Source organism: Entelurus aequoreus, linkage group LG08 (genome assembly GCF_033978785.1).
Source record: "Entelurus aequoreus isolate RoL-2023_Sb linkage group LG08, RoL_Eaeq_v1.1, whole genome shotgun sequence".
In the NCBI taxonomy this organism is placed as follows: Eukaryota; Metazoa; Chordata; class Actinopteri; order Syngnathiformes; family Syngnathidae; genus Entelurus; species Entelurus aequoreus.
The window spans coordinates 23,454,762-23,465,219 of record NC_084738.1 but is presented as its reverse complement, the minus strand read 5'-3'; the positions used below and the strand labels follow the sequence as shown (position 1 = coordinate 23,465,219).

The 10,458-nt window shown below is 41.1% G+C and overlaps 2 protein-coding genes across 3 annotated transcripts in view; one reads left to right on the top strand and one right to left on the bottom strand.

The window, feature by feature from the left end:
- ptges3l (prostaglandin E synthase 3 like) overlaps window positions 1–338 on the bottom strand; it is a 1,220-nt gene extending 882 nt beyond the window's left edge. The window contains exons 1-2 of the mRNA XM_062056026.1: window positions 230–338; window positions 28–141 (exon numbers count right to left, since the gene is read on the bottom strand). Of these exons, the coding sequence (XP_061912010.1) occupies window positions 28–141; window positions 230–264 (149 nt within the window). The 5' untranslated portion in view covers window positions 265–338. The remainder of the gene's footprint in view (window positions 1–27; window positions 142–229) is intronic.
- Window positions 339–2,266: 1,928 nt separating this feature from the next.
- Window positions 2,267–8,557, top strand: kat7b (K(lysine) acetyltransferase 7b). 2 transcript variants are annotated; one of them, XM_062056019.1, is made up of 14 exons: window positions 2,267–2,471; window positions 3,258–3,408; window positions 3,490–3,738; window positions 3,837–3,919; window positions 3,986–4,069; window positions 4,146–4,244; window positions 4,315–4,425; window positions 5,696–5,887; window positions 5,992–6,081; window positions 6,192–6,332; window positions 6,421–6,514; window positions 6,587–6,733; window positions 7,365–7,471; window positions 7,936–8,557. In XM_062056019.1, the coding sequence occupies exons 1-14, from the start codon at window positions 2,454–2,456 to the stop codon at window positions 8,035–8,037; spliced, it is 1,668 nt and encodes a 555-aa protein (XP_061912003.1). In that variant the 5' UTR covers window positions 2,267–2,453; the 3' UTR covers window positions 8,038–8,557. The 2 variants fall into 2 exon arrangements, with proteins under 2 accessions (XP_061912003.1, XP_061912002.1); XM_062056018.1 differs by having other exon boundaries at window positions 3,837–4,069.
- The last annotated feature ends 1,901 nt before the right edge of the window (window positions 8,558–10,458 follow it).

The window sequence follows — 10,458 nt, the reverse complement described above, 5'->3', positions numbered from 1 at the left end:
CTTTTTTTTATTTTTTTAACAACTCACCACAAAATCATTTTGTCGGTTTGAATATCAACTTGGACATCCTTTGGTTTTTGTACCTTGAAGTTAATGGTGACATATTTTTTCCTATCAAACCACACTGCATGTGCAGGCTGGCTGTTGGAATAAAAAGAAAACCAAACTACATTGTAGTGTTGTTATCAAAGTACACGTAAAGTTAGAAAGATCCAAAGGCTTCACTTACCTTTCCTCTGGTCTAACAATTTTGGGCTTGTTCATTGTAATGCTGTGAGTAAATGTACAAGGGAAAGAAGAAATGGTGAGTGTGTTGCTCACATGTACTGCAGTGGAAAATGGCCTTGTAGGCTATTTATAGTAAAGGTGGGAGAAGTTGCTATCAGCTGCTTTTGGGGGGGGGGGGGGGGGGTGTAGTCTGACACCCCCTCCATAACCTTTCATTGTCTGCAATGGAGCTTTCCAGAAAACAAATGCACTTTCTGGGCTCTACTTTGAAAGCCAAAAAAATAAACATTGTAATCCTTTGCTTTGGTTTTTTTGGATTTTTATTGCACTTTTACTTCAGCCAAGGATGTAGAAAAACACACTATACTTAAATTCAATTTTGCATTATAATGTTAGTTTATTGTCTTTAACATTTAGCGTAATCACATCATCGTTGAGTGTGATGAACCAAATTAATTCAAATACAATTTATTAAAAATGTAATTAATTTCATTTTTAAGTACAATATGTTAGTAGAGATTACTTAAACGTTTTAAAAAAGGGGCTGCATAGTGAAAAATCCAATGTTTTTTTGGGGGGTGGGGGGGGGGGGGAATTTTATAAACCTTTATTCATAATATGCAACATATTTTGCCCCCAAGTGGAGGAGTTCAAGTACCTCGGAGTCTTGTTCACGACTGGGGGAAGAGTGGATCGTGAGATCGACAGGCGGATCGGTGCGGCGTCTTCAGTACTGCGGACGCTGTATCGATCCGTTGTGGTGAAGAAGGAGCTGAGCCGGAAGGCAAAGCGCTCAATTTACTGGTCGATCTACGTTCCCATCCTCACCTATGGTCATGAGCTTTGGGTTATGACCAAAAGGACAAGATCACGGGTACAAGCGGCCGAAATGAGTTTCCTCCGCCGGGTGACGGGGCTCTCCCTTAGAGATAGGGTGAGAAGCTCTGCCATCCGGGAGGAACTCAGAGTAAAGCCGCTGCTCCTCCACATCGAAGAGGAGCCAGATGAGGTGGTTCGGGCATCTGCTCAGGATGCCACCCGAACGCCTCCGTAGGGAGGTGTTTCGGGCACGTCCGACCGGCAGGAGGCCACGGGGAAGACCCAGGACACGTTGGGAAGACTATGTCTCCCGGCTGGCCTGGGAACGCCTCGTGATCCCCCGGGAGGAGCTGGACGAAGTGGCTTGGGGAGAGGGAAGTGTGGGCTTCTCTGCTTAGGCTGCTGCCCCCGCGACCCGGCCTCGGATAAGCGGAAGAAAATGGATGGATGGAACATTTATAAAACTTGAATACACCTCACGGTGATGCTTGGACACGTCAACAGTGATAAACCCGGGGTCATAGGGTGTTTCGGGTCTTCAATCATCAGACACCCTCGCCCGGACGACCCCGGCCTGTGCCCAAGTAGCGCAACACGGATCCCCCCTACGGATCCACAGCCTTTTCTGCGGCCCCTAGGATGTTCTTGGTGGCTTTTCTCTACTGCAGTCCTCTAATGCCAAGGATTCTGAATACACGCTGTAGTGAGTGACCAGCAAAACCCCTGCACCCAATTTCGACTGGTTCACAGCGGGCTCTCCAGCCGTTACTCCGACACTCTGCAGTGAGCTCAGCGTATTTGGCCCTCTTTCGCTCATTTGCTTCGTCAATTCGCTCCTCCCAGGGGACAGTCAGCTCCAGTAGCACCACTTGCTTGGTTGGCTCCGATGTTACCACCATGTCTGGGCGGAGTGACGTGGTAGCAATATTGGCCGGGAACTTGAGTTGCCTTCCCAGGTCAACATGGAGCTGCCAGTCACGATTATTTACAATCAAGAAATAAAAATAATCAAAACAAGTACAGAAACAGTACAATGACAGTACAAAACAGTGCCAGGGGGTTGTAAATTCAATAAAGTGAAAATCCAAAGTTGTCCAGGACATTTTGATATTTTTAAAAAAAAAGAGGGTTAAACTTCATTGTCTAGCAATACAACCTCTGTCCGGTAGGTGGCAGTACCTTTATTTAATAATAAATAGACGAGGAAGACATAGAAAATTCGGCCGTGTTCTACTGCCCCCTCCTGGCCGTGTCTTCTCGCTCTGTCTTTAAGGGCGATGTGGCGCCACATCCAGACGACATTATTTACATGTAACCGCCCCGGTTCATTTGTCTCCCTTGGTTTCAACGTATCGATTATTTTTCAGTTTTGAACGCGCCTAAAGACATCCTTGTCAAAGCTAAACATGCCTCGCAGACAACAGGTAATACTAGATTGTGCTAGCAACAATGCCAATGACGTTAGCTAAGGTTAGCGTTAGCGACCGGGTTGCACTTTCCTTGCGGGGGAAATTGTTCCATTACGTTCCACGCCATAATTCAAAATGTTCTTGTATAAATGCGTGCAAAGACACTCGTCTGACTTTTCAGACGGAAAAAAATATATTATTTGCGATAGTTGTTTTTATTTACGCCTTAGGCAAACAGTAGCTTGTTGGTAGCATGTAGAATACTCTGCTGTAAAGAATTCATTTTAAAACGTAATTTCTTCGTTAACAAATATATGCCGAACCAATTGAATTACGCACAATAGTTGATAGTTATGACTATTATGTAACTAGGTGGCGGTAGGGTCGTGAAAAAACGCATACGAGCTAAACATGTTTGATATCCTAATGTAGTTTGGAGAGTGTGAAGCTGACGTGCTAGGCTAACAACATTAGCTTTGTTGTGAACGCCCATTTGCATACGCATAACCGTTCATATAATCTGATAATCTTTCGAAAATAACCAGGTTATATTAGTAAGAAAAAAACATTGGTTGTTGTTTTTCAGTGGGCGGTGTAGCATACAGCAGGCGGCTAACGGCTTGCTAACTGGCCTGTCTCTTTAAGGATGACTACCAATGTGTTACTAAAAACTGGCCTCCATGCTAAACTTTGTGCAACAACCACCATTTGCAAATCATGGAGGGAATGGATCGTAATAACGTGTTTCTTCAACATCATCAATAAAAAAAAAGGAGGCTTATGCATTGTTTCCCTTGTTAGAGACATATTGCAGGGAGCGGATCTGATGGAACTGAAGATTCAGACTCCTCTGCTGAAAGAGAGCGGACCAATAGTTCCGAAAGTGACGGTACCCGGCCCAAGAGACAGCGCCTCACCAGAGCCTCTACCCGTCTAAGCCAGAGTTCTCACGGTTTGTGGACATGCTCAGAATTTAGTGTTCTCTGTCCAACAGTTAGGTAAAAATACTCTGGTTTGTCTTCTTTTACCCCAGACACGACAGAATTGAAGCAGACTGCCGAGCATGACGAATCCCCGCCACTGACACCAACAGGAAATGCGCCGTCGTCCGAATCTGAACTGGACATCTCGAGCCCTAACGCTTCTCACGATGAGGGCCAGGCCAAAGACCAGGCCAACAGGGACTCGGATAAGGACCTCTCTCACCGACCCAAACGTCGCCGATGCCATGAGACGTACAACTTTAACATGAAATGCCCCACTCCTGGGTGTAATTCACTTGGTAACACAGCTCTTTCATTTAATGCAGTTTGCTTACCAAAATAACAAAATAAGTCTCATTGTTGCATTGATTATTTCTTTGTCATTGCTTTTCAACAGGTCACCTCACAGGAAAACATGAACGCCATTTTGCTGTGTCTGGATGTCCCCTCTATCACAACCTTTCTGCAGATGAATGCAAGGTAATCAAGCTAATTAATAATAATAATAATTGCCATTTGCGTGCCACTGACTCTTTTATTTGCCAGGTGAAAGCTGTCACACGTGAGAAGCAAGAAGACGAGCTGAAGGTTCAGGAAGAGAGCAATTCCAGACATGCGACACGGCATCAGGTCAGTTTTTTTGAAAAATTAGGTAGGATCTGTAAATTGTGTTAACAGTATTGATGCATCTTTTGTTGTCTTCTAGACGCCAACATCTAAGCAGAGCAGATACAAAGAGCAAGTGGCTGAAATGAGGAAAGGGAGGAACTCTGGCCTGCAGAAAGAGCAGAAAGAAAAGCATATGGTACTGCAGTGGTTCTCTTCCTTCTGCCAGGGATGAATATGTGCTCTCATTCGTCTTATCTGATCCACAGGAGCATCGTCAGACGCACGGCAACACCAGAGAGCCTCTCCTGGAGAATATCACCAGTGACTACGACCTGGAGCTTTTTAGGAAAGCTCAGGCTCGTGCATCTGAAGACCTGGTAAGAGCCTGTTCTTTAACCCCCCCCTCCACGTGTTAGATAATAACAATAGACATACAAAGGTTCTGGGTACCAGCCCAGCTTGTGGTCTTTGTGTGGAGCCTGCCTGTTCTCTTCGGGTACTCCGGCTTCCTCCCACCTCCAAAGACATGCACCTGGGGATAGGTTGATTGGCAACACTAAATTGGCCCTAGTGTGTGAATGTGAGTGTGAATGTTGTCTGTCTACCTGTGTTGGCCCTGCAATGAGGTGGCGACTTGTCCAGGGTGTACCCCGCCTTTCGCCCGAATACAGCTGAGATAGGCTCCAGCACCCCTCGAAACCCCAAGAGGGACAAGCGATAGAGAATGCATGGATTATTCAAACTGGATCATGTATCACCAGTGCAGTGTAATCACCAGCACAGTAGATGCACTGCTTGGTATGAACCATCAGAGGGTGCTAGTAATTCAGTGTTGATTTGATTTCATTTGTGGACATTTTTTATTGGGGATGCCTGTCATTTTTCGGGGTTTATTTTTGCAAAACAATATGTTGCCATACATGCAAAGATATCCATTTTCAAAATCTGTTTTGTAATAATTTGTGTCGATATTGATTGATATTTTTTATGCCTTAAACTTTGATAAGATAGATGAAATATCCCAATAGTATCTGTAATGTGTTATTTAAGTCCCCTTTTTAAAGATCTTGTGCAAATTATAATTTTTTTCCTTTGAAATCTTCCTCATTCAGACCCAACTTGCCCGTATTTATGTTGCAGTGACCAATTTAGTGCCTATATCTTTACTGTGTAAAACGCTTTGAGTCGCTAGAGGAAAAAAGTACTATATAAATATAATTCACTTAATTTCTTAACCGTTCTACTCTGTTTGCATTGGTTTTCAAGTAACTCCTAATGGGTATCGCTGCTTTTTAATGTACTTAACAAATAATTTTATTTTTGCACATTTACTAACGCATTTGAATGTGAAAGTATTTGAACTTAAGGATTTACTTTGATTTGTTGAAACAGCTTTGTTTTGGTCTAAAGATGACTGTCATTCATTGATTGTGATAAACCACAGTTAAAATAATTTGTTCCCTCTAAAAATTAGCGTACATAATGCATATTTTAATTTAAAAAGTCATTATTTCTTTAGGAGTTCAAAAGATTTACACGCCCCCATCGTAGTTTTTAATGCCTACATTAGTTTTAAACTTACTATCAATATCACTAATGTGATTACCCATCTCTTATGTTGACTTCCTGTGTACTTCCCTCCCGTAGGAGAAGCTGCGCATCCAGGGTCAGATCACAGAGGGCAGCAACATGATTAAGACCATTCTGTTTGGCCGCTATGAGCTGGACACCTGGTACCACTCGCCCTATCCTGAGGAGTATGCCCGCCTTGGTCGCCTCTATGTTTGTGAATTCTGCCTCAAGTACATGAAGAGCCAGACAATCCTCAGGCGACACATGGTGAGGAAATGTATCACTGTTGTAGACCCAAGTACAGATTGCATTGTGTTTTTAATGGTGTGCATGTTTTTGGACTGTTGACTATTTTAAACTGTTTTTGTCAGGCAAAGTGTGTGTGGAAGCATCCTCCAGGAGATGAAGTGTACAGGAAAGGCGCCATATCTGTGTTTGAAGTTGACGGCAAGAAAAACAAGGTGGCCAATTGGTTTAATAAAATTAATTTCAGCGTTTCACTGGAAGATATGTTTACACAAAGCAAACTAACACAATGGGATGAGTGACTAAAATCATTTGTCTCCTTCAGATCTACTGCCAGAACCTGTGTTTACTGGCCAAGCTCTTCCTGGATCACAAGACATTGTACTACGACGTGGAGCCTTTTTTGTTTTACGTCATGACTGAGGCCGACAACACAGGGTGCCATTTAGTGGGATACTTTTCCAAGGTAAGTACACAGCGCTGTCTTGTAATATTGATGTCTACGTACAATATTTATGTCAGTGTTTTATGTTTCTTCTTTGGTTTTTCTGAAGGAAAAAAATTCCTTCCTCAACTATAATGTTTCCTGCATTCTCACCATGCCACAATACATGAGGCAGGGCTTTGGCAAGATGCTCATTGACTTCAGTATGTATTTGAACAGTTGTCTAGTTTGTCCAAAAGTGTCTTTTTTGACAATCCTGTTTTTTTTCTCTTAAGGCTACCTTTTGTCTAAAGTGGAGGAGAAAGTGGGCTCCCCAGAGAGGCCTCTGTCAGACCTTGGCCTCATCAGCTACCGCAGCTACTGGAAGGAAGTGTTACTGCGATATATGCACAACTTCCAAGGAAAGGAGATCTCCATCAAAGGTTAGACACACTAAACAAATGCAACCTTTACACTTTCAGAGATAAAACAGAATATGTATTTACAATAAAGTACCAGTAGAGTGGAAAAACAAGTTGACTTTATATGCTCAATTGTATTTCATTGTATCTATTAAACCATATCTGAGTGTATATACAAATCGCAAAGTATGTGAATACAGTGTTTAAACATCACAAAATGCCACAAATTCAGTCAGCCATTTTGAATATTCCGCTCCGAATACCTTCGGCTATTTTCGGAGAGTGACATCACTGGAGTAACGCTTCTGCACTCTGACCATGTTATCAGATCAGTCATACTTGAAATATGCAAAAATTGGAAAGTGGTTTGGTTTTTATTATTCACAATCCTTATGTAAGGGATCTTTGGTTCCTAATGCTCAAAATGGCTCTGGAATTTCTGTGAGATGAATACTATTTTGATCATATCTACCGTATATATTCGCAAACGGAAGTCTTTAGTTGTCATAAATCAGATATACAGTATATAATAATAGCTTCAATATAGAGGCATCTTGTTTTTCCAATCTACTGATACTTTACTTTTGGAGCTTTTAAAAGTGTGAACAAATCAAACAAGCAAAAAAACATGTGCTGTTTACTTGATGAACAGAGATTAGTCAGGAAACCGCTGTCAATCCCGTGGACATTGTGAGCACGCTGCAGTCTCTTCAGATGCTCAAATACTGGAAGGGGAAGCACTTGGTGTTGAAGCGACAGGTGAGCTCATCCTCCTGGTTTTGTTCATTTGAACCATTGCTTGTAGTGTGTTCTGTAGTCAAGGGCCCCAATGTTTGTGTTAATGCTAATGCATGTCATGATGAAGACATTGTTTGCTACTTTTATAGAAGATTCATCCAAATCCTTGCATTGCTTTGTTTAGTCAACTAACTCAATCTGTTAATAGTACTGCATGCTATTTGCTTTCAATCATTTCATCTCATTCTCTGTACATACACACTTATTAGATATTTAGAACACAATGGCTGCACGTTTAGTTATTTTCTGTGCATAGTAAATCTGTACAGCGTTCTAAACGGTACACTTATGACTAAAGTACACCCAAGTTTAATTTCTATGGTATTGTTCCTTCATAAGACACAGTACATTAAAGATGGTTGCTAAAGTGTACTCGCTTTAAATCTGATGAGACACTACCCTTAATAAGTTCTCACTGCACGCAGGACCTGATTGATGAGTGGAAAGCGAAAGAGGTCAAGAGAGGCAACGGTAACAAAACCATCGACCCCAGCTCGCTGAAATGGACCCCTCCTAAGGGGACATGAGCACTAAGATGCTCAGGCTACTGAATAAACTCACCTTCACAGCCTCACCAGCCACAAGTAGCCTCGACCTCCTAAATGTCAGTATAGATCAAAGCGTCCTCTTTTGTCGTTTTATTTTCTACTTTTATATTTGACCCCTTGAGCGCCATATCTAATAATTTAAATTGCCTTTTTGTTGATGTGTCAGCTGAGTTTTGAATATTAAACTACAGTAGATGACATGAATGTGCTCATACACAATGCATATTTACATTAGAGGGCAGTTAAGGTTAGCATTAGTATGGTGTAAAAACAGACGAGAGCAGAGGAGAACGACAATGTAAGGTCTTTGGTTGGTGGGTTATTGTATAGGTCATAATTCTTTATTCTCCACTCCTTCAGTACATGATTCTGTCCCATTCCTCTGGTAAACCTGCCAAATCATGAAATGAGAGTATTTTGAAAACATGGTGATACCACTGTATAAAATGCACATAAAGTCAAATAAAACAACCTCAGGTTTTTATACCGATGCAAACATGCCCTGCTTGTGTTTTCTCTAATGTTACAGATTTTCTGGTATAGGAAACAAAATCTCTGCTTTTTCCTTTTATTAAATTAAGTATTGACATATGCTCTGATGATGAATTATTTTTCTAATTAATAAATCGGGTATATACTTTCAAAAATTATTGTTTTTTGGTATTTATGCTCACCTCTACTGGAGATTTTTCTCCTTCTTAGACTCCTTGACATCTCTGCTTTGTAACCTGTATGGAAAAAATTACGCTTTAAAATTCTGCCTAAATGATTTATAATTAAGCACTATGTATCTACACAATGCTGTTTTTCCACACCATACACCAATGTATCTGCATTTACATAATCAGTATGACAACAGAAGTTATGCTTTTTAAGCTAAAAAGAGGTGGTCAAAGGTCACCTGAGCGCTTCCCCATGAGTCCGTAGAAGCGAAGGGCTTTAGATCTCTTCATGAGGTTTACAATGGGTTGGATCAGAGCTGTCCTGTGGGATTTATATTTGCCCTACCCCAGCAGAAGAAGGGGAAACAATCAATATACTGCTTTGGTCACCCCTTAATACAGCATTACAAACTCACCGGCCAGTACTGTTTCTCCTCTTCCTCACCGTAAGAGAGCCCCTGATAGATTTGCATCAAAGTGCACAAAAGAAAAAAAACAAGTAGGAGCTTCCAAGTATCCATTTCTTCTCTGGCTTTCTAGAATACAGCAGATTTAAAGATGTTTGTATGATATGGTGTGCTTTAAATAACGTCCCTGACAGCTGAGACTGATTGGTGCATTTATACCTCAGTGTGCACCCCATGCCGCTAAACTCCGCCTCTTTGAACATAATTACACACAAGCCTCCAAATTCAGTCTCTGCGGCCAAACATGTAAGTGATGAACATATTACAGTTCACTGCATGTTTAAATAATAAGCACATTTCTGTATGCCTTTTAAGGTTAGATGTGTAGATTCTCATCACAGTCCATCATAATTTTCCATTGATCTATTAAAATTATTCATGCTTTTTTGTTGTTACAATTACTTTCAGCATGCAAGGTTTAATTCCATAGGGCAGAGTTGTCCAGGTAGGGCTCCATAAAGAAAAACATTAAGGCTGTAGGGGCCACTTTGCAACATGTTGTACATTAAAGATACTAAAACCAATACAATGGGTCGATGTGCCTAAACTAGGACTGGGTGATATGGCCGAAAACTATATCATGATATACATTTTTTATATTGATCGATATTGTTAAATATTGATACTTTCTATGACTTATTTAAGCCTACCAATAAATACAGTAAAACAATTAACAACTTTCCAAAGGTGCTATTTATCAGTGGAGAAGGCGTCTGGTAGCCAGGTAGGATGAGCGTGACTAAGATAACAAAATAATTCAAGTAGATTTGAAGGTAGTTGCAGATTTGAGACACTTGATGGCAGTCGTGTATAGGCTATTGAACAATTCACAGATTAGTTTGAGAAGCTACTCATTAATCCGACAAACTGTAAGTGTCAGGATGTTGCCGGACTGTTTGCATTAAAACCAACACAACTAAAGACACGTTTCTGTTATTGGGTTTATATATCAAGATATTACAGTTTCTTTTCTCACTCCATGCAGAGAATCCACAACAAGACAGAAAGACGGCACAACCACACTAGTGTTATGAGAGTAGCGTATGTGTGTGTGTACGGTTGTTTTATACTGATATTGAGTATGTGTCTATTGCAATATATATTGATAACGTATTATCGGCCCAGCTCTATGCGTAAATATCTGAACAAAACATCCACATCTTAGCTTTGTGTGATAGCTAACAAAGCTCATTAGTTTAATAACTAATTTAATAGACTTGAGACTTTGAGATGTTTTTCCGCCAACTAAAACATTTTTGAGGGCTAAACTT